At 48.2% G+C, this 23,417-nt stretch overlaps 2 protein-coding genes and 1 pseudogene across 7 annotated transcripts in view; 1 reads left to right on the forward strand and 2 right to left on the reverse strand.

Moving 5' to 3' along the window:
• Positions 1-277: 277 nt before the first annotated feature.
• SH3BGRL3 (SH3 domain binding glutamate rich protein like 3) lies at positions 278-2,085 on the reverse strand. The gene is made up of 3 exons (XM_033227678.1): positions 1,616-2,085; positions 868-1,035; positions 278-742 (listed from the first exon to the last, which is right to left on the reverse strand). Exons 1-3 carry the CDS (start codon positions 1,778-1,780, stop codon positions 677-679), a joined length of 399 nt encoding a protein of 132 aa, XP_033083569.1. The 5' UTR covers positions 1,781-2,085; the 3' UTR covers positions 278-676.
• Positions 2,086-2,990: 905 nt separating this feature from the next.
• CEP85 (centrosomal protein 85) overlaps positions 2,991-23,417 on the reverse strand; it is a 47,063-nt gene continuing 26,636 nt past the window's right edge. For 2 of the 6 annotated variants that reach the window (XM_033227654.1, XM_033227652.1), the window contains exons 7-14: positions 22,973-23,158; positions 12,633-12,785; positions 11,673-11,827; positions 10,504-10,597; positions 9,629-9,679; positions 6,724-6,831; positions 5,034-5,259; positions 2,991-4,660 (exon numbers count right to left, since the gene is read on the reverse strand). In XM_033227654.1, coding sequence (XP_033083545.1) covers positions 4,503-4,660; positions 5,034-5,259; positions 6,724-6,831; positions 9,629-9,679; positions 10,504-10,597; positions 11,673-11,827; positions 12,633-12,785; positions 22,973-23,158 — 1,131 coding nt within the window. In that variant the 3' untranslated portion in view covers positions 2,991-4,502. Of the gene's footprint in view, positions 4,664-5,033; positions 5,260-6,723; positions 6,832-9,628; positions 9,680-10,503; positions 10,598-11,672; positions 11,828-12,632; positions 12,786-22,972; positions 23,159-23,417 lie in introns of all 6 variants that reach the window. The other 4 variants (XM_033227653.1, XM_033227650.1, XM_033227655.1 and 1 more) reach the window with 3 other exon arrangements.
• LOC117093068 lies at positions 18,213-18,903 on the forward strand (annotated as a pseudogene).

Consider the following 23,417-nt stretch of genomic DNA (forward strand, 5'->3'; position numbering starts at 1 on the left):
GCAAATGTGCAGTACACACCAAGGCACAAGCGTGATATGGACACCACATGCATGTGAACTGGAGGGTGACCCACCCAGACATCTCCAGAAACCACTGGTCCACACAGGTATGTGTGTGCCAGACATATCCAAACACATGCGCTAACACAGAGGTGACAGTCCCATGAGAACAGCTCAGCCACCCTTCCCACAGAGCACAGTCTCAGCACAGTCACAACTACCAACCTTGCCCAGGGCAGGGACCCAGGAGGCCCAGGCCACAACCAACCAGACACAGTGCCAATGGAACAGGACATCATTTAATTGTCTCTAGGGTCCTCCTGGGAGAGGGACTGCGGGGCCTTTGGCAGAGCTCTGGCTGATGGAACCAATAGAGGTGCCCATCAGCCAGTGCCAGGCAGGATGGCGGCCCCAATGCTTGGCTGGGGGCAGCCAGCATTTGGGGCTGTTGCTTAAGACAATTTCTGAGACTAATAGGTAAGGAATGTTGCCTTTGGATGGAGAAGAGGGGACTACATTTAGAGAGGAGGGAGGAGAAGTGGCCTGGATTGCGGGAGGGACTCTAAGGTTAGGATAGGAATGACAGGGAGTTGGTCAAAAGGTCCTTCATGGCCAGTTGAAGGCTGGGGGAAGTGTGGTGATGGAGTCCAGCAGGGGAACTCTGGACAGGCTTGACTCAGGCCAGCTTCAGGAACTCCTGCAGCGTGTTTTGTTCCACGGCCTCCACGAAGAGCTCATAGTCCTGGGGAAGGGGAGGCAAGGGGTGGTCACCTGAATGCAGGAGGCCCAAGTGCTTTGTGGCAGATCAGACCCTGGCCAGAGTCCTCTTCCAACACTCCCCCCACCCCCGAGTCCCCCAGCCCATACCCCACAGTACTGGTCCCCGTTGACAATCTGGGGTGGGGTGGCCTTGGGGTTGCCCGCCAAGGCTCGCATCTCATCCCTCAGGGCGTTGTCCTGGGAGATGTCCACTAGCTGGTATTGGATGCGCTTCCCATCCAGGATTCGGGTCACCTCGCTCTGCTGGGACTTGATCTGGGGACAGAGGGTGGGTAGGGGTTATTGGATAGGCTGGAGGATTTATGGGGGAACGCTGGGCAGGGTGAGAGAGGCTGTGACCAGGAGCTTTTGTCCCCCAGACCCCCCTCCACACTAAGGGAGGGTTCTGGCCTCTAGGAGTTGGGAGGATGAGTCAGGCTTGAGGTGGTGCAGGATGAAAAGAGGGGTCAACTACGGGGACGGGGTCAGAGTGAAGGGAAGTGGGATCAGGCTCAGGGTGGGGTGGGGAGGGCAGGGCAGGCCCCCCAGGCCCCGGAAGAGCAGGCTGCAGTCGTGGTCAGGGTCAGCCTGGTAGTGGGAGTGCAGAGAATGGGTGTGGGGTTGATGGGGGATGGGCACGGGAAGTTCATGCTGCGGCTGCAAAGGACCCAGGATGCCCGATGAAGACGCTCAGGATGGGGCCTCAGAACCGGATCCGGGAGACAGTGCCCAGCACCTCGCCGACGCACTCCCCCATCCCGCCCCCGTCCTGGGGGGCGGGTCCCGGGCGCCAGGGTCCAAAACACTGGGACATAACCCTTGCTCTCCCCCAGCGCCAGTCCGGGCGCACACTTACTTCGCGGGAGCCGGTGACCGACGTGCTGTAGACGCGCAGGCCGCTCATGCTGGGGGTAGACGGGCCGGCGGGCAGAGAGCGGCAGTAGTGGCAGCTGCACTGCCGGGAGACGACGCCGCCGCCGTGCTCGGGAGCGGTTTCCTTCCTGCTCCGCCCGCAAGTCATCGCGCTCGGGACCAATGGGCGGCGCGGGCAGGCGGGGCGGGGCCTACGCGACACCGCCCCGCGCGCCGGAGGCCCCTTCCCTTCCCCCTGGGTGACCAGGCGCGCAGAGGGACCCGTCCCACGCAGGGTCGCCCCTTCTGTGGCTGCCCTGCTCGTCCTTTTCGGCCCTTCCCTGATCTGGAGCTCAGTGTGCCTGGGGAGGAGCTGGGTGGCAGGACAGGCCCGGGAGAGGGTCTGGCAGAAGCCTCCTCTCCAACCGCACCCAGGTTTGGTGCATCCAACTTCCCATCTACGAGAGCCGCTGTCTCCAGGAGGAGGTGCCCTAAATAGTACAGGGCAGCTTGGGGCTTTGGAAGGCTTGAGCTGCTTTCAGACCCAAAGTTCCCCTATTAAGGTACCTTGCTCCAAGGGAACCCCTCTCTCCCCACCCAACACACACCACTAACCCTAGGGGATAGGAAGCATAGGACAGCAGGAAGGACATGCTTCCATTTCCCCCCCAAGTTCCTCTCCACTCAGGTGGGAAGGTTTAGACAAGGAAGGGTGGTGGCAGGATGCAGAGGCCACACCCCCAAGGAAACAGATGGAGACCAAGGCTGACAGCTGGGAAGTGTGGCGGTAGAAGGTGGTATCAGGATTCTTGAGACCCTAGGGTCAAGCTGACCCTTAAGATCCACCGCTGGTCTTGGGGTGGTCCAAGCTCAACCCCAGCTCCATGCATGCATGCCCCAAACTGCTACTACTCCCAGCAATTCAGGAGTTGAGGGGGCAGACTCCAGCAACCAACCCAATTTTGGAAACCTAGCAATCTGTCTGGCATTCAACATGCTTCTCAGATGCCCCCCTGGTCCAGGGCTCAGGCAGGTAACAGCCCAGACAGACAACCCTTGCTCAGGTAAAGCCACTTCCTCACAGCAACCCAGAGGCTGCTGACTTCCTGCGAGGACTGCTGAAACTTTCCAGTGACAAACTTCTGCTATGAATCAGGGAAAGTCTGCCCAACAGAAATGAGTGCGAAGAGATCTGGTCCTACATAACGACAGAGGAGCAGAAGTGGCAGAGATAGGGATAGGAGGCTGGACTTGCCGAAAGTTCCTCCACGCTGCTGCCTGGGGGACCTGGCTGAAAACCCAGACTTTGGCTCTAACAAACCAAAGTGAGGGGTAGAATAGCGTGGTGGTGGTGATGGAAGGGTACGGAAAACTGAGGAGTCTGTTAAGATATTTTATTTTATAATCAAAATAGGCAATACAAACAAGTTGACATAACAAAGATTCATATAAATAACTGGTTATAAACTTTGAGGAAAAATACCCGTGAGCATGGTGGCTGGGCTCCCAATGCACAGGGTGGAGACCAACCAGACGGCTCTGCCTTTAAGAGGCAGGAGCCCAGAGGCTGAAGGGCTGGCTGGGTGGGGCTGCTCTGAATGGAAGGGATAAGTCACTCCATAAATAAAACACAAACTTGTAAAAACACTTAAGAAAGAGCCTCATTCAGGCCCAGGCATGAGGTCCAAGATGCTGCCAAGAGCCCAAAGCTTAGCAAAAATCTTGTAGTGGCTGACTGGCCCACACATGGCCCCTGCCTGGCCTGGCTCCAGATCTAGATGAGGCATGGCTGGCCCACCAACCAGACACTAACAAGTGTGAGAGGCTCCCTAAACCAGGAGGCAAGAAAAACCAGAGGGCAAAGGGCCCTCCCTAAAGCCCCAGAGAAACAACCCAGGAAACATTAAAAGCTGTACTTTAAAGCTGACTTGTACTGGGTACTCTGAACTTTCAAGGAGGCCAGAGCAGGAAAGGGAAAGGAATAACCCCAACCACCCCCAATACAAAAGAGGCACAAATTAAGGGGCTGGGCACAGGCTGTAGCCCTCGGTGAGGGGTTAAGCAGCTTGACAGTTGCTCTGTGGTCTTTGGGATATAATTCTGCCCAAGGCTAGAACCACAGAGAAGAGTTTGCACTCTTAAGTCCAGGAAGGGGGCTACCTGGAAGGCCTGAGAACAAAGGAGAAAGGGGCTGTGCTAAACACAAGGCCAGGGCCCTAGGGACACAAGGCAGCTGGAGAGTGGGATCTCTTGTTAAATGGCATGGTAGACAGATTAGAGTCCCGGCTATAATCCCTAGGGCCCCAATCCTAGTAGTTATATGCTAACCAACACACTACCCTGAGGCTTCTGGGAGAACAAGAGCCCTGAGGAAGAAGCAGTGAGACCAGGCATGAGAAAACCCAGAAAGCCAGCTCAGTGTTCCCAGGAAGGCTGGCACACGGGGCCTGAGAATTCTTAAATGGTCACTGTTATTGGTACTCCCTCGGCCTTTCCAGGCCCCTCTGATGAGCTCTCTAATCAGCAGGACCAAGGTGTGAAGTGGGAGTTAACAGGGATCCATCCCATTGGATGAAGAAAGGTGGACAGCCTGTTCGTCTCTGATGTCAGCCTAGGACTGGGAACAGTTTGTGAGGACTTATCTGTTGTACCTGCCAAAAGTTAATTAGTAACTCACCGTCGAGAGTGAATTAGCAGGACAAATGTAATCCAACATGCCAGTGTGGGGTAGGACAGTTCCCTAATCAGCCCTTGGGCCCCAGATGCAGGCTCTCCCCTCCCCTCTGACACTTCTCTCTGGGAACAGCAGACAAGAGAATGTCAGGGCAGAAACCTGCTGGATTAGGCTCTCAGCAGCCCAGATCCTCCCTGGGGGAATCCCCCAGAATTCCTCACTGTGTGACACAGTTTTCTCCCATGTCCTGGGCATATCTGTCTGACATGGTGGTCCTTAAGTCCTCAATGTCACGACGCAGCTGTTGAACCTCCTCTAGTTTCCTCTTGATCACATCTGGCTTCTGCAAATCTAGCTGAGTCTCTGGGTGCTGTGCTGCTGGGGAGAAGAGGATTTCACGAGAATGTTAGTTGCAAGACACTTTCATGTGGACGGCGGAGTATGGATAGGCAGTATCTTGAACCCACAGTCTTGGGACATACACTTTAAAAAAAGCATCTGGGGACAGTGGGTTAATTTGCTGCTGAAGGCCCACTTTTAGTTTGTCCTACATGCAAGTACCCCCCATAGCTTGTTTCCAAAAACAGATTTATGAACACCTACTTTGTGAAACAAATGTCCAGAGGGCAGTGGCCAGGCCTATGTACTCTGTCTACATATTACGTTAAGAATATGGGAAAGTGGGATGGGGGAGAGAAGAGAAAGAAGGCCCCTCCTTCCTGGGCACCAGATTGGTCTGAGGACTCACAGTGAATGCCTAGGAGTAGGGAGAGATTGGGGTCATGGCCCTGGGCCCTCTGGGTCACAATGCTACAGACAGCCTGCAGATCTTGAAGGCAACTAGCCAACTCCTGGTGCAGCTCAAGTGCCAGCTGGGCCGTGTCTGGTGAAGGTGGAGACCCTGGTTGGGCCTGGCGCAGGTGTTCCTGGAGTGTCAGATTCTTCTCAATCAAGTCCTGGTTTTGCACTGAAAGCTGAGCAGACAGATGGGTAAGCCCATTAACTCAGGCCCAGGGAGAGGAAGAGTATCTATGCATGTATGTGTGGGTGTGGAAGGAATGGGTGAGTCATAGGCAGTGTCCCCCCTTCCCCAACCCTACCCCTGCCAACAGGCTTTAGCACTTCCCCCACTATCAATATCAGGCCTGATTCTTCCTGTGGGTAGGCTGAGCCCACAGGGCTCTAGCACTAGAGAGGAAGCCAACCCTCAACTGGTTCTGAATCATCAGCATCTAAGTTTCTGTTCAAGAACCAGAGAAGATGCTCCTGCCCCTAGGAACTCTATCTCAAGTCAGTCCCTCAGCCAACTCTGTTAGCCAGGCTATTAGAGAAGGCTTACCGTGAACCGTGAAATCTGAGGAGACACTGGTTTCAATCTCTCCCTGCCACCCTGACAAAAGTGGCCACCAGCCAGCCTGATCACAGTGTGTCAAAGGAATAAAGAGAGTAAGAAAGACAGTATGACAGCTAGTAGCCACTGGGTGGGGGGCTGGAGAAGCTGGGACCTGGAGGATCCAGCCCTGGAACGAGTCCTGCCTTTTCAAACTCTCACCTCAGTGGAGTCAGACTTTATTACAAAAACCATCTATTCATGTATGTCTGTCTGTTTCCCTCTCTTCCTGACAGCTTAATCCACTTCCCTTCCCTTCCTACCTTGACTGTGTTTTCATAGAGTCTGAATAGAGTCCCTCTTTCAGTCCCAGGCCCTCCACCCACACTGGGCCACATGACAATCCTAGCTAAAGGAGGTTCCTTCCTAGGTACTAGGCCATTCAGAAAACTTGGTTGCCCCCTGCTGACAGCTCTGTTTAGTGCATGAAGGCCACCAAATCCTCAGTCCTGAACTCTCCAACCCCAGAAACCTGCGGCTTTAAGACGACAAAGGAAGAGAGAATGACTTTCCCCATCAAAAAGCATTCCTGGGCCTGGCGCAGTGGCTCACACCTGTAATCCCCGCACTTTGGGAGGCTGAGGTGGGCGAATCACGAGGTCAGGGGATGGAGACCATCCTGGCCAATGTGGTGAAACCCCGTCTCAACTAAAATACAAAAAAAATTAGCTGGACACGGTGGCTCGTGCCTGTAGTCCCAGCTACTCAGGAGGCTGAGATGGGAATCGCTTGAACTCGGGAGGTGGAGGTTGCAGTGAGCCGAGATTGCGCCACTGCACTCTAGCCTGGCAACAGAGCAAGACTGTCTCCAAAAAAAAAAAAAAAGAAAGAAAAAAAAAGCATTCCTAGGTAGTAGTTATGGACATGCTAAAACAGGCTTAGGGTCTGTAATATAAAGGATGATGCAATGCACCTTTCCTCTGCCCCCAAAGCTCAGTAGGTACCTTTCCCTTTCAAACACTGGGGTTCCTATTGGAGTAGAGATGGGGAGGGCATACAAAGAAATCGGGTTTGTGGAGGCAGAACCAAGAGGTCTAATGCTACTCACCTCCTTCACGGCTGTGCGCAGCTGCTGCAGGGCTGAATCCCTTCGCTGGGCCTCCTCTCTCAGGGCCTGGCTTGTTCCTTCTTCTTGAGCCACTTCCTGCTCTAGGCTCTGAATCACACAGCCAAGATGGTGAGGGAACACAGGAGTAACAAGTCTGGTTCTGACAATATCACCGCTGGCTTGGACTATATAGTGAAGACTCACCCTACCTACACACTCCTGCTAAGAAATCATTTTAGAACAGTCCCAATTTGTGGCCTCCCATTTAAACCCTCCTATAGCCCTTGACCACAAAACAAATAGAGGTCAGTTTCTTAGCAGGGCATTCAAGGCCACGGTAGCTCCTACCTACTTTTCTAGCCATATCTCTTTCCACCCTCCACATGGCCAGCCTCTACACTGCCATAATGAATGACTGGCCCTCATCCCTGAAGGCTGCAGCGTCAATGCTTCTGCTCACTTCCCTTTTCCTTTGTTCAAGCTGCTCTTCTGCTGTTACCTCCAAGAAACCTCCAAGGCCCACCTGAGCTTTCTTCAATCTGCAAATCAGATCCAATTAATCCTAATCCTATCTTGCTATCATATCCATCATGGCTTACAAGTACATCTGCTTAATATTCTAGCTGGCTATGCACATGATCCTTCACTCCACTCAAACACAAACTTTCTTGAGGGCAGGGAATGTGCTATTCAGCTGAGTTCAGTATTTACTGAGCGCTTACTGTGACAGGCACTGAGGAGAACACCAACAGTTCCTGTCTTTTAGGAGTTAACAGTCAAGTGCTCTTGACAATACTGTCTATTAAATGCTGTTCAGAGACATGGAAAGGGGTAGGAGAGCATACTCACAGGTGCCTAATCTAGTGAGTTCTGTGTAAGTGTGTTTGTGTGTGTAGGAGGGGTCAGGGGAAGGGAGATATTTAAGCTTTTAAACTTCTGCCTCACTCTATTCATTTAATTTTTCTTCAAATTTTGAAACTGATTTGAAGTGTGCAATTTTTTTATATTTCTCATTTTATATCAATAAAAAAAACAACTGCCAAGGAAAACACCTCATGATCATGAAATATCCAAAGTGACGATGAATCCATCGAATTCCAACAAATTCACCTGATATATATATATATATATTTGAGATGGAGTCTTGCTCTGTTGCCCAGGCTGGAGTACAGTGGCGTGATCTCAGCTCACTGCAACCTCTGCCTCCCAGGTTCAAGCAATTCTCCTTGCCTCAGCCTCCCGAGTAGCTGGGACTACAGGTGCGTGACACCACGCCCGGCTAATTTTTTGTATTCTAGTAGAGACGGGGTTTCACCTTGTTAGCCAGGATGGTCTCAATCTCCTGACCTCATGAGCTGCCCACCTTGGCCTCCCAAAGTGCTGGGATTAGAGGCGTGAGCCACCGCGCCCAGCCTCACCTGATATTTTAATTTGCTTAAGTAGTCTTATCATAGGTAAATGTGCCATTTAAAATGTCAGGCCTTTCCAAACTTTGTAGAACCCCAAGTGTTCTAGGAAACTTATTTTGAGATCCATTAAAAACTCTACTAAAAACCTGGGATTTTAAATGGGTATATATTAAAATGCTTGCCAGGCTTGACTACCTCCTTACAGGACTTGAAAGAGGTGAACCAGATAGACGTAGCCCAATCCATATAATGGCAAAGGCAGGACTGCAGCCTCCATTTATTCCCTCCAAATAAGTGCATTTCAGGTGTTTTGGTGTGAAAACTTTTAGAGTCCAAAGAGATGCTGAGTGAACCCACTTTACCCAGGATTTCTTGGAGAATCCAGTTAAAAACACTCCCACTCTGGCCCCAAATAGAAACCTGGAGTCATCTTTGATTCTTCCCTGTTCTTCAACCCTTACATCTTGTCAGTCACTGATTCCACTTGATGTTACCTCCTAAAGTCACTTAAATCTATCCCCTCACATCTCCCTGCTGCTATGCTGCCTTATGCCAGGTTCCCTCATCATCTCTCACAAGAATTTCTCCAACAGTCCCCTGGACCTTCCCTCTCTCCAGAATGCCAATCTTCCACACTTGAGCCTGAGTTGCAAACCTGACCACATCACATCCCAATTAAATGCTGTCATAGGCTGGGCATGGTGACTCACGCCTGTAATCCCAGCACTTTGGGAGGCCGGGGCGGGTAGATCACCTGAGGTCAGGAGTTCGAGAGCAGCCTAGCCAACGTGGTGAAACCCCGTCTCTACAAAAAAAATACAAAAATTAGACGGACATGATGGCGGGCACCTGTAATCCCAGCTACTTGGGAGGCTGAGGCAGAATTGCTTGAACCCGGGAGGCAAAGGTTGCAGTGAGCCAAGATTGCGCCACTGCACTCGAGCCTAGGGGACAAGAGTGAGACTCCGTCTCAAAAAATAAAAAATAAAAAAAACTAACTTAGTTGATAGATAATGCCCTCCCATAGCCTGGAATGCCCAGGTCTCCACTTGCCAACTTAAAGTGAATACTTCAGCAGTATCAAACTGCTTGCAGCACCACATTCAAACTATGCCGTTTCATGTCTCCATGTTCCCACTCATGCTGTTCCTCCTATCTGGAATCCAACACATCCTATCCACCTCCTCTTCTTTGCCTGGCTAACTCCTCATCCTTCTAGGTTCAGGATCTCTAGAAACCTCTCTTTTACCTCCCTTCCTCCCACTGACTCTCCTGTGCTCCCCCAGGATACTGTGGGCACTGCTCTCACAGTACTGTGCTGAAACTCCCTACTATATTTGTGTCCTCTGAGCAAGGCTCGGAAGCACTGGGGTCTCATTCTTCTTGTATCTCTAACACTGAGCACTTGCATGGCAGAGAACAAAATAAATATTGGCTAAATTCTAGAGATTCCATCATTAAGTTCTGCCCACCATGTCCCAAGGATTCCTGCTCACCTGTACTTGTGAGCGCAACTGATCCATCTTCTGTTGCTGCTTCTCCACAATCTGAAAGGCAAAGTTATCAAGGAAGGCTGCAAGCACAAGGCTGACAGTGAGGTCAGAGGGCAAGAGGGCTGCACTAAGACATGTGGTCTGGCTATTAGACCATTAAGAGGGAGACCAGGATACAGATTAGTGAACTCTACCTACAGAAATATAAACCAGACTCCTAATCCTGGCTAACTAGCTTCACAATACTGTGCTCCAATCACAAGGTTTATACAGGAATGTAGTGTATATACAGGAATGACCACTACTGGGGAAAGGGAACTCTCACCCTAATAACTGCAGGCCAGTGGAATCAACTTTATATATAGCCAGTGCAAACTCTTGTTCTTTGGTACAAGGACATGGCTAAAAATTCAGTTTAATGGAGCTTGCCATTTCTAGTGCTATTATGGTTGTTGTTATTTACAGTTTTGGTCATACTGATTATCCAAGAAGGGACCCTAAACAGGCCTGGTTTCTTGTCTTTTAAAGACTGCAGGTGTTCTCTGAATCAATTCAGGGTTTCTGTATGGGCCTGAGCCATGAATAAAGTACACCAAACTTTACTGCACCATTTTGGGTCATCTAATCTAGACATTCAGAGGCATATCATCCCTCCTCTTACTTTTGCCTATATTCTAAGTGAGTCAAGTTTGCCTGTTATAAGGATGACATTCTAAATACAAATTACTATATAGGGTGACTTCTCAGAAAAGAAAGAAAAGCTCTTGGTAACAAATCCTATATAGACCAAAGCCAGGAATTCATGTCTGCCTCCCAATACACAATCTTCTCTTTCCTCCCAGCCTACCCTCCGTTACAGCCTGGACACCCTCAGTCACCTTTTGGAGCGAATCATATTGCTTCTGCCAGGACTCCATTTCCACTTCTGGACCTTCTCCACGGGTCTCCTCCACAGACTGTTTATCTTGCAGGCTGAAAGACAGTGGTCCCTTCAAGAACTCTGAAGTTAGAGACAAGTGGCTTTGATTCTTGGTTCTGCTATTTATTGAACATTTTGAGGCAAGACATTTAGTCCCCTCCAAGCGGTAGCTTGGGATAATACTTAGGTCTGTTGTAATATAAGGGGTGCCACACAAAAGCTCCTCAGCGTATGTTAATTCTCTTCCCTAGGGGCCAGAATCTATACAGTGTGACACCAATTCTCTACCTGCCCAAGGCTCTTGTATATTTTGTTTTGATATTTAAAAAATACAAACTTATCACATATATTTAGACTGTAAGTCATATATGTACATTGTAGGAAGTTCAGAAAATACAAAAGCTGTTTTCTTGGCACACAGTCTGGTGCAAAGCCAACTTTGTCCTCTAACCCCACTTCTGACTCTGACCAATGGTTTCCTCCAGTGGGTCCCTACAATTACTTATAGCAAAGCCCGACTGCTGAGATAAACAACAGGGACACTGTGGTTAAATATGGGATGAGAAATCCAATCTATCCCATTAGAAACTGGAATTGGTCCAAGAGGCTGTTGAAACACAGAAACTGCTATTAATATGGAGGAGATTCCCAAGACACCCTGAGAGTACATTATGGCATCTTGTTTGTTCTCAGAACCTGTCATGGCAATGGAGAACAATCCCTAGGGCTGAGGAGAAACAGATGCTCCTGGTAGCCTTTATTAACTACATGGCTTGAACTGTGGATAACTCTCAGTTCTTACCACCAGTACCCACTTTTGAAAGTATACAGATACCTCATTTCCCAGTTTATAAAGTGCTTTCATTTATTCAACACATACATACTAAGAATTATGTGCCAGACACGGGGTTAGATCCTTACAAAGGCTATGAAGATAAGCCCCCACTGCATCCTTACTCCATGCCAAAGATATAAAAGCTGCTTCCCTACTATTCACAGTCCAAAGAAAACAAAGCTCAGAGAAGTAAAATAATTTTCCCAAATCACCCAAAGTCACAAAGGTAAGTAAGCAGGATGGCTATGACAAAAAACTCTCTCCATTCCTCTCAATCCCATAGGGTTATTTACCTATGTCCAGCAGAGGAAAATTCCGCTTCTCTCTGCTTCAGGCTTTCCAGTTGAGTCTCCTTGTCTCTGCAGATTGCCTGGGTCTCCTCTAGCAAACTCTCCAGCTCAGTCACTTTCTCCTGCAGCTCTGTGCTCTTCAACTCAGAATCCTTAAGCTGAGAAACAGGATCCCACGTTTAGGTCAAATAAGTGTTAGAAATGCAAAATGCTTGTTTCTCGGTGTCACAAAGAAATAGCACTCAAACATACATTTAATTTCCTCAGCAAGGCAATTTTTACTTTCTGCAGAAAGGGTGCTCCTCGCAGATGGAACAATGGCAAGAGCACAACTGGATAGGGGATTCTTATTCCTGAAGCAGGTCGTCCCTACTGCTATGCTGTCACCCTATTGGCTAGGGTTGAACCACACAGTCTAAGCTAATTCTGATTGGCTATTTTAAAGAGAGCAGGTGTATGAGCCAGAGTGAGGGGGGTGGGGTGAGTAGTTTGGTGGGAAGGACAGTTAGGAACAGGTATCTAAAGGTGACTTAGGTCACAGCAGGTGACTGGGGAGACTCAGGTCAAAGCAGGTGATGGGGATGAGTCAGGACGGAGCAGGTGACCAAGGGAACAGATGTGAACTACTGATTAAAACTGGTGGAAAAGGTTGTTTAATGAAACTCGAAGCAAGAGGGTGAAGAGAACCAGGAAGTTAAACTTTAAAGAGTAAGAGAGCTGAACATACTGATTCTTTGAAGAGAAACTTGGGGTTCACTATATTTAACATAAGGAAGCCTCTGTCTGGGTACCTCAAAAATTTGCAGTCTGGTTACAAATCTGACAAATGTGAATCTGGACACGACTGCTTTGGGATTATCCTTTCAGGAAGTCACAGGATAACTGCATACAGCAGATGATGAAAAAGTTCCCCTGCCTGGCCACTCCCTGATCACCCCAGGCATGCCAAGACACTGCTGCTACCTGCTGGCTCTGCTTCTGATGGTCTTCCAGCGTGGGCAGGTCAGCCAGGTAACGCTCCAAGGTCTCAATACGCTGCTGCTTCTCCCGGTTCTGCTCTGATTCCTTCTGACATTTCTTTTTCAAATTATTGATATGTTTATCGCGACCTTTGACCTAGAAGAAGAAATGTGAAGTTTGTCTCTACCCTTCACTCCACTATGACCCTGCCGGAGTGCAGTGGTGTGATCTCAGCTGACTGCAGCCTCCACCTCCCAGGCTCAAGTGATCCTCCTACCTCAGCCCCTGGAGTAGCTGGGACTACAGGCACACGCTACCATGGTAGGCTAATTTTTCTATTTTTTGTAGAGACAGGGTTTTGCCATGTTTTTCAGGCTGGTCTCCAACTCCTGGCCTCAAGCCATTCACCCACCTTGGCCTCCCAAAGTGCTGGGATTACAGGCATGAGCCACCACACCCAGCCACATCAACTTTTTTTGAAGCAACCCTTGAGGCTGTGAACGTTGTTCTACTGCAATGAAGGTAGGAAGCCAAACAAATTTTGCCATTTAGGATTTGAGTATAAAACTAAAGAATTTTTTTTTTTTTTTGAGGCGGAGTCTCGCTCTGTCGCCCGGACTGGAGTGCAGTGGCCAGATCTCAGCTCACTGCAAGCTCCGCCTCCCGGGTTTACGCCATTCTCCTGCCTCAGCCTCCGAGTAGCTGGGACTACAGGCGCCCGCCACCTTGCCCGGCCAGTTTTTGTATTTTTAGTAGAGATGGGGTTTCACCGTGTTAGCCAGGATGGTCTCGATCTCCTGACCTCGTGATCCGCCCGTCTCGGCCTCCCAAAGTGCTGGGATTACAGACTTGAGCCACCGCGCCTGGCCAAAACTAAAGAATTAATCAACTTTCAAATCAAGGACAGAGAAACACTTCTAGGGCAGTTTTTAAAAACTGGCAGCATTTCTGTTGTAAAATACAGAATTTGTCTGGTCTCTGTACCTGGTTCCTGGGAGGTAACCTCTAAGCCCTTGGAATTTCCTGAATTGGACAGAAGTGGGCCAGAACCCATCATGAGTAAATTTATGCCAATACTATGACTCAGAATGGATGCAGATCACCAGAAAAACCAACTGCTTTGAACCTAATCTACTACGGGAAAGGGAGAGGGATGGGTGATTGAGTTTAATCACGCCTACATAAATGAAACTCCAACTAAAAACTCTGGACACAGAAGCTCACTGGAGCTTCCTGGTAGGTAAACACATAAATGTGCTGTGTTTACATGCTCTTATTCCACACAAGGAGAGGGCATGGAAGCTCTGCTCTCAGGATGCTCCTGGACCTCACCCTATGTCTCTGAATTGTATCCCACCCCCTCACCCCCTTTTTTTTGAGACAGAGTTTCGCTCTTGTCACCCAGGCTGGAGTGCAGTGGCACGATCTTGGCTCACTGCAACCTCCGCCTCCCAGGTTCAAGTGATTCTCCTGACTCAGCTTCCTGAGTAGCTGGGATTACAAGCACCCGCCACTACGCCCAGCTAATTACTCTATTTTTAGTACAGAATAATACTGTACTAAAAATGGGATGGGATTTCACCATGTTGGCCAGGCTGGTCTCGAACCCCTGACCTCAGGTGATCCACCCGCCTTGGCCTTCCAAGGTGCTGGGATTACAGGCATCACCCACTGTGCCCAACCCTGAATTGTATCACTTATAATAAAACTGTAATAATAAGTATAGTACTTTCCTGAGTTCTGTAAGTAATTCTGGGAATTATTAAACCTGAAGGTCACAGAAGCCAGTTGGTCAGAAATACGAGTGGTCTGAAGACCCCAGAATTTGCTGTTGGCATCTGGAGTTTTGTTGAGAACTGTACCCTTAAACCTGTGGAGTCTGACACTAACTCCAGATGGTCTGCATCTGAATTGGACCGCAGAAGTATACATAACTTTCTGATAAGACATATAACCAGTTTGGTCAGAAAAGTAATATATTCTTCCCTAAATACCGTACATGATATAAAGCCATGCAATCAACTGGAAAGGCTAATGAGACTTGAGAGAAAGAGCTATGTGCGTTTGCTAATTATCATATCCTAAACACACAGCAGAATGCCTGGCACAGAGCAGGTATTCAATAAAGATTTGAACAGAGGCTTTTTCTTCACCATTATGGTGCTTTGTTTTATTTTGTTTCCTTACGAACAAGGAAGCTGAGGAAAACAAGAGAAAACAGAAAAAGTGATGCAGGTATATTAAATGTCAAAGAGGAGACAAAGGCCTAATTTAATCCAAAGATATACTACTACTAAGAAAGATCCCTGAAAATCAGTCAAAAGCTTTATCCTAGGTCCAATCTGTACTCTTAAATCTCTGAAATAGTGATTTTCACATTTCAGTATGTATCAGAATCACCTGGAAAGCTTACTGAAAATGGTAAACTGACCATAAATGTTTATGTATTCTCCCTTCCAAAAACATCTTTAAAATGACAGACAAGAAATAAAGTATCAACTGAGAAACAACAGGGGAGGAAACAAAAGTCTAGGAAAGATTTTTTTTTTTGAAACAGGGTCTTGCTCTGCCACCCATGCTGAAGTGCAGTGACACGGACACAGCCCACTGCAGCCTTGACCTCCTGGGCTCAAGTGATTGATGCTCCCACCTCAGCCTCCCGAGTGGCTTAGACTATACAAGTGTGTACTACCACGCCCAGCAAATATTGAAAAAAAAAAAAAATTTTTTTTTTTGAGACGGAGTTTCGTTCTTGTTGCCCAGGCTGGAGTGCAGTGGCACGATCTTGACTCACTGCAACCTCCACCTCCCGGGTTCAAGCGATTCTCCTGCCTCAGCCTCCCAAGCAGCTGGGGTTACAGGTGTCCACCACCACGCCCAGCTAATGTTTTGTATTATTGGTAGAGACAGGGTTTCACCATATTGGCCAGGCTGGTCTTGAACTCCTGACCTTTTACGTGATCCGCCTGCCTTGGTCTCCCAAAGTGCTGGGATTACAGGCGTGAGCCACCGAGCCTGACTTAAAATTTTTTTATAGAGATGGAGTCTCGCCATGTTGCCCAGGCTGTTCTTGAACTGGGCTCAAGCAATTCTCCTGCCTTGGCCTCCCAAAGTACCAGGATTAACAGGAGTGAGCCACCATGCCCAGCTTATGAAAGATTTCAACATTTTTAAAAGGTGAAAGTGAACAGGGGAGATAAATGACATGGGGCAGAAAAGTTACAATCTGTAGTGGGAGTTACAGACAACAGGGAAGAAAATCTGCTCCTCCCAACTCCCAAGAGCCTCTGAAGTACCAGCTCAAGATGGAGGCAAGTATCAACCACAGATTTGAAAAACAGGGGAATTCCCTAGAAATCTATATACAAGTTAGCTAGATATCAGCCCCATCCTGGGCTTCCCCATCAGGAGACTATTCTCTGAAGAAATAGATGAGAGAAATTCCCGACTCAAGAGTACCCAGTCACAGCAGAGAGGGTGAAGTATTGGGTTGAAAACAAGTATAAGTAAAAATCTATGTATATGGCCGAGTATGGTGGCTCACACCTGTAATCCCAGCACTTTGGGAGGCTGAGGTGGGAGGATTAGTTGAGGTCAGGAGCTCAAGACCAGCCTGGCCAAAATGGTAAAACTCCATCTCTATAAAAAGAACAAAAATGGCCAGGCGCGGTGGCTCAAGCCTGTAATCCCAGCACTTTGGGAGGCCGAGACGGGCGGATCATGAGGTCAGGAGATCGAGACCATCCTGGCTAACACGGTGAAACCCCGTCTCTACTAAAAAGTACAAAAAACTAGCCAGGCGTGGTGGCGGGCGCCTGTAGTCCCAGCTACTCAGGAGGCTGAGGCAGGAGAATGGCGGGAACCCGGGAGGCGGAGCTTGCAGTGAGCTGAGATCTGGCCACTGCACTCCAGCCTGGGCGACAGAGCAAGACTCTGTCTCAAAAAAAAAAAAAAAAAAAAAAAAAAGTACAAAAATTAGGCTGGTGCAGTGACTCAAGCCTGTAATAATCCTAGCACTTTCGGAAGTCAAGGCGGGCGGATCACCTGAGGTCAGGAGTTTGAGACCAGCCTGAGAAACATGGCAAAATCCTATCTCTACTAAAAATACAAAAATTAGCCAGGCGAGATGGTGGGTGCTTATAATCCCAGCTACTCGGGAAGCTGAGGCAGGAGAATCGCTTGAACCCAGGAGACGGAGGCTGTAGTGGCCGAGATCATGCCACTGAACTCCAGCCCAGGCAACAGAGCGAGACTCTATCTCGGAAACAAAAAAAACCCTGGTGTGGTGTTACATGCCTGTAATCCTAGCTACTCAGGCGGCTGAGGCATGAGAGAGAATAGTTTGAACCTGGGAGGCGGAGGCTGCAGTGAGCCTAAATCGTGGCACTGCACTCCACCCACTCCACAGTCTCCAGCGAGACTGTGTCTCAAAAAAAAAGAAAAAAAAAATTGTATGTATAGAACTGTGGGGACTCTAAGCCCAATCTCAACACCGAGAATCCAAAGGCTAAAAAGCATTCCTGCCTCTAGCCTCTCCACCGGAGAGCAGGTTGAAGATTCTTCCCTAGAGAGAATGAGAGAAGACATCCAGATACTGACATTTGAGCGTTCCCAAGTGAAAAGGGTAGCCTAAGTCTGATCCTACACTGAAGTCCAACAGGTAACCACCATGAATCCAGAGCTTTCATCCAGCTTTTAAATGCTTCCTTTTTATTTTTTTGAAGGAGTCTCACTCTCATCACCAAGGCTGGAGTGCAGTGGCGCCATCTCGGCTCACTGCAACCTCCACCTCCCGGGTTCAAGCGATTCTCCTGCCTCAGTCTCCTGAGTAGCTGGGATTACAGGCACCCACTACCATGCCCGGCCAATTTTTGTATTTTTAGTAAAGACACGATTTCACCATGTTGGCCAGGCTGGTCTCAAATTCCTGACCTTAGGTGATCCACCCGCCTTGGCCTCCCAAAGTGCTGGGATTACAGGCGTGAGCCACCGCACCCAGCCTGCTTCCTTCTTAAATACGAATGCCCGTCCATTCAATGATCACCAAGCCTCTAACATGAAAGACACCAAAAACAGAAAAAAAGGACCTTAAGAAAACAAGAAATACTATAAACAGATATAAACATCCAAAACAATTACAATCAATATTGTCGGGGAGATACTGTTCCCATGAAACAAAAACAGATGTCTAAAATTCATCAAAGAAAAAAAGTGCAGGAAAAGCATACTATTCAGAAATATAGCTGTCCCTTGGCATACATGGGGGACTGGTTCCAGGACCACCTTTGTATATTGAAATCTGCTTATACTTGAGTCCCACAGTTGGTCCTGTAGAAACTGCATATATGTCGGCCCTCCATACACTCTGGTTTTGCATCTCTTGAATATGTGATTTTTGATCTGCGTTTGGTTGAAAAAAAATACACGTACAAGTGGAACTGTGCAGCTTAAATGTATTGTTCCAAGGTCAACTATATATATCAGAGGAAAGAGGAGAGCTCTAGATAGATACTACTGTGGGGTTGTGCTGGGGTACAGAACTACTAATCTTTTTTTTTTTTTTTTTCAGACAGTGTCTTGCTGTTACCCAGACTGCAGTGTAACTGTGAGATCATGGCTTACTGCAGCCTTGATCTTTTGGGCTCCAGTGATTCTCCCACCTCAGCCTCCTGAGTAGCTGGGACTACAGGTGGCACCACCACACCTGGCTAATTTTTAAAAAATTTTTGTAGCTTTCGCCACTTGGCAGCCACTCAACCCAGCCACTTCCAGGTCCCTGCCATCCTGCTCCTTCCCTTCCTGGGAACCAGCCCAGTTCCAAGCCGCCCACAGAGCCTCCGGGAATGCCTGGCTATAAGCTGGCTTTAATCTTGACAGCCATGCTGTGGCCAGACACTTCTGCTACTTTGAAATGTATGATACAAGCCCTGATGAACAGAGGAGCAATAGTGAGGGACTTGGAAAACCTGGGCGAATGAGCACTTCCTTATAAGATCTCTGTCAACAGCACAGCAGAAGCGGGTATTTCTTGGTGAATTTTTATGCACCGACCACAACTGTTGAAAGCATGATGGAGCACTTGTCTAGAGATGCAGATGTGATTAGACACAGTATTGTGAAACATCCCAGGAACTAAAAGAATATAAAGAGATTGTCCTAGTCTCACTTGATGAAAAACTATATTCCACAAAGCAGCAGCAGTGAGGGCCAGGTACAGTGGCTCACATCTGTAATCCCAGCACTTTGGGAGGCCAAGGTGGGTGAATCACCTGAGGCCAGGAGTTCAAGACCAGCCTGGCCAACAATAGTGAAACCCCGTCTCTACTAAAAGTACAAAATTAAGCCCAGCGTGGTGGCATGCGCCTATCATCCCAGCTACTTGGGAGGCTAAGTCACAAGAATGACTTGAGCCAGAGAAATGGAAGTTGAAGTGAGAAGATTCACTAGACTTTAGCCTTATATAGAATTCCTGGCCGGGCGCGGTGGCTCAAGCCTGTAATCCCAGCACTTTGGGAGGCCGAGACGGGCGGATCACGAGGTCAGGAGATCGAGACCATCCTGGCTAACACGGTGAAACCCCGTCTCTACTAAAAAATACAAAAAAAACTAGCCGGGCGACATGGCGGGCGCCTGTAGTCCCAGCTGCTCGGGAGGCTGAGGCAGGAGAATGGCGTAAACCCAGGAGGCGGAGCTTGCAGTGAGCTGAGACCCGGCCACTGCACTCCAGCCTGGGCGGCAGAGCAAGACTCCGTCTCAAAAAAAAAAAAAAAAAAAAAGAATTCCTTCACATTTGAGCAGCATGGATGAGAAGGAATAGTTTGCAAGCCTGGCCTTTATTTAAGAGTGTGTTGCAGATGCTGTTTGATTTTTCTAAAGTATTTTTAGCCCATACTCCCCTTTGCTGCAAGAAGTAGGGAACTGCTCACTGACAAGCTTCTCTATCATCTCTGGCACCAGTGGATCATTCTTGATTTTGTTTACATTAGTGTTATTTCTTTGTCAGCGAGGACTTTTCCCCTTCCAACAGTCACACCCTCCGCCCCCCGCCTTTTTTTTTTTTTTTTTTTTTTTTGAGGCGGAGTCTCGCTCTGTCGCCCAGGCTGGAGTGCAGTGGCCGGATCTCAGCTCACTGCAAGCTCCGCCTCCCGGGTTTACGCCATTCTCCTGCCTCAGCCTCCGAGTAGCTGGGACTACAGGCGCCCGCCACCTCGCCCGGCTAGTTTTTTGTATTTTTAGTAGAGACGGGGTTTCACTGTATTAGCCAGGAGGGTCTCGATCTCCTGACCTCGTGATCCGCCCGTCTCGGCCTCCCAAAGTGCTGGGATTACAGGCTTGAGCCACCGCGCCCGGCCACGCCTTTTTTTTTTTGACAGAATCTCACTCACTCTGTTGTCCAGACTGGAGAGCAGTGGTGTGATCTCGGCTCACTGCAACATCTACCTCCCGGGTTCAAGCGACTCTCTTGTCCCAGCCTCCTAAGTAGCTGAGGTTACAGGCACCCACTACCACATCTGGGTTTTTTTTTTTTTTTGAGACGGAGTCTTGCTCTGTCACCAGGCTGCAAGTGCAGTGGCATGATCTTGGGTCACTGCAACCTCCGCCTCCCGGGTTCAAGCGATTCTCCTGCCTCAGCCTCCCAAGCAGCTGGGACTATAGGCGTGTGCCACCACACCCAGCTAATTTTTTGTATTTTTAGTAGAGATGGGGTTTCACCATGTTGGCCAGGATGTTCTCAATCTCCTGACCTTGTGCCTTGTGATCTGCCCACCTCAGCCTCCCAAAGTGTTGGGATTACAGGTCTGAGCCATCGTGCCCGGCCACTTTTGTTTTTTTTTTTTTTTGTAGAGACAGGGTTTCACCATGTTGGCCAGACTGGTCTCAAACTCCTGACCTCAAGTGATTCACCTGCCTTGGCCTCCCAATATGCTGGGATTACAGGTGTGAGCCACTGTCTCCGGCCAGTAAAAACAAAACTTATAATACCACCTGGGATTGTAAACTAGTCATTCAGACTGTATAACCACATAGAAATAAAAATTGAAGAGCAATGTATTATATGGGCAAATTTTGCTCTGAGTAACAAACTTGATTTTAGGAAAAAAAAAAATTTTTTTTTTTTTTTAAGAGAAGGAGTCTCACTGTGTTGTCCAGACTTGTCTTTTTTTTTTTTTTTTGAGACAGTCTCGCTCTGTCACCCAGGCTGGAGTGCCATGGCCGGATCTCAGCTCACTGCAAGCTCCGCCTCCCGAGTAGCTGGGACTACAGGCGCCCGCCACCTCGCCCGGCTAGTTTTTTGTATTTTTAGTAGAGATGGGGTTTCACCGTGTTAGCCAGGATAGTCTTATCTCCTGACCTTGTGAACCACCCGTCTCAGCCTCCCAAAGTGCTGGGATTACAGGCTTGAGCCACCGCGCCCGGCCTCAGACTTGTCTTAACTCCTGAGCTCAAGCAATCCTCTTGCCACAGTCTCCCAAAGTGCTGGAATTACAGGTATGAGCCACTGAGTCTGGCCAGAACTATTAAATTTTTTATTTTTTCATTTGTTTTTAGAACTACTAATTTTATTATAAATCTATTGGTAATTACTTAATATATAAATTATTATTATTTTTAAACTCACTAACTCAACTTTATTTTATTTTTTTGAGATGGAGTTTTGCTCCTGCTGTCCAGGCTAGGGTGCAATGGAGCAATCTCGGCTCACTGCAACCTCCGCCTCCCGGGTTAAATTGATTCTCCTGCTTCAGCCTCCTGAGTAGCTGGGATTATAGGCATGTGCCACCATGCCCAGCTAATTTTGTATTTTTAGTAGTCTCCATGTTCGTCAGGCTGGTCTTGAACTCCCAACCTCAGGTGATCTGCCCATTAAGCCTCCCAAAGTGCAGGGATTACAGGCATAAGCCACAGCGCCCAGCCTAACTCAACTTTAAATTTTCTTTTTTAACAAACCCTCTTAAGTCCTTCCAGTACCAATAACATCAGCATCACCTGGGAGCTTGTCAGAAATGCAGAATCCAGCTGGGTGCAGTGGATCACATCCATAATCCCAGCACTTTAGGAGGCTGAGGTGGGTGGATCACCTGAGGTCAGGAGTTCGGGACTGGCCTGGCCAACATGGTGAAACCTCATCTCCACTAAAATTACAAAAATTAGCTGGGTGTGGTAGCAGGCACCTATAATCCCAACTACTTGGGAGGCTGAAGCAGGAGAATTGCTTGAACCCAGGAGGCTGAGGTTGCAGTGAGCTGAGATTGCACCACTGCACTCCAGCCCGGGTGCCAGAGTGAAACTCCATGTCAACAAAAAAAAAAAAAAAAAAAAAAAAGAAATGAAGGATCTCAGGCCCCCTCCTAGAACTACTGAATCTGATGTACATTTTTAACAAGATCCCCAAGTGATTCTGAAACACTGAAGTTTGAGAAATATTGCTCTAGTTGTTTTAAGTGGTCCAGAACTTAACATTACTAAACTGGTTCCCCAAAAACACATGCTTTAAAGCAAGCCATGAATTGGGAGATAACAACAAAACCAAAGAACTTTAAACCTAAGGCAATTTTAAGAGTACTGGCAAAAAAAAAAACAAAAACAAAAACAAAAAACACCCAAACTAGCTGTGCACATGGAATTTTTTTTTTTCCCCGAGTCTTGCTCTATTACCCAGGCTGGAGTGCAACAGCATGATGGCGTGATCCTGATTCACTGCAACCTCCACCTCCTGGGTTCAAGCTATTCTCCTGCTTCAGCCTCCCAGGTAGCTGAGATTACAGGCGCCAGCCACCACACCCGGCTAATTTTTGTATTTTTAGTAGAGATTGGGTTTCACCATGTTGGCCAGGCTGGTCTCGAACACCCAGCCTCAAGTGATCCACCCATTTCAGCCTCCCAAAGTGCTGGGATTACAGGTGTAAGCCACCACGCCTGGCGCACATGGAATTTTTCTCTACTTTTTAGGAAGGGTGAGAAACCAGACTGAATGATATAAATACACCACAGGTATTTAAATATCTTGCAACAGTGCCATCTGGTATGAGTACTCAAGTTGGTTTTCTACCCAGACCAGCTGGTGGTACATTGCACAGCACAACCTGGGACAGTGAGGGATCATACAACTTTCCCTGACTGTTGTGGTTTTGTGGAGATGAAGCAAAAATGAGGGAGGGAGGAGAGTTCCATTTCTAGCAAAAAGGAGATCTGTGATGATTCTGTGTGAGAAGGCAGTGGAGGATCTCACCCAGTTGTCTCCTTTTAGTTCAGGAATGGGGGCCGGAAACAGCTTAGGCTTTAGAGTAGACAGCTGACTGCCAATTCCTTTGTGAATTAGGGCTATCAGCTATTCAGCTCACCCTTTCTTCCTGTTTCTTCACTTCCTCAGAATGCTTCTGCAACGCCACTTTGAGCGACTCTCTGATGAGCTGGACTTCAACTTCAGAAGCAGACAGTTTCTTTTCAAGGTCAATCTTTTCTCTGCTCAAGGCTTCTGTCTTCTGTGCAAACTGTGCACGTAAGAAAGTGTTTTCTCGCTGCAATTCCTGCCAGAAAGATTCTCAATATGTAACTGTTCTCTATCCTTCTAGTCTCATGTACTTTATTTATTCCCAGCATACTTCATGGTCAAATATCATTTTTCTCCAATAATTTCTTTAAGAAGTGGTTCTCAACTGGGTCTTAGGGTTAACAGCATCAGCCTTACCTATTGCTGTAATTTGTTAGCAATGCGCAATGCAATTTCTTAAGCCTAACTCCTAGGCCCACCAAATCAGAAACTATAGGGATGGGTCCCAATAATGT

This window comes from Trachypithecus francoisi, unplaced genomic scaffold (genome assembly GCF_009764315.1).
Source record: "Trachypithecus francoisi isolate TF-2019V2 unplaced genomic scaffold, Tfra_2.0 Lachesis_group12, whole genome shotgun sequence".
Lineage (NCBI taxonomy): Eukaryota > Metazoa > Chordata > Mammalia > Primates > Cercopithecidae > Trachypithecus > Trachypithecus francoisi.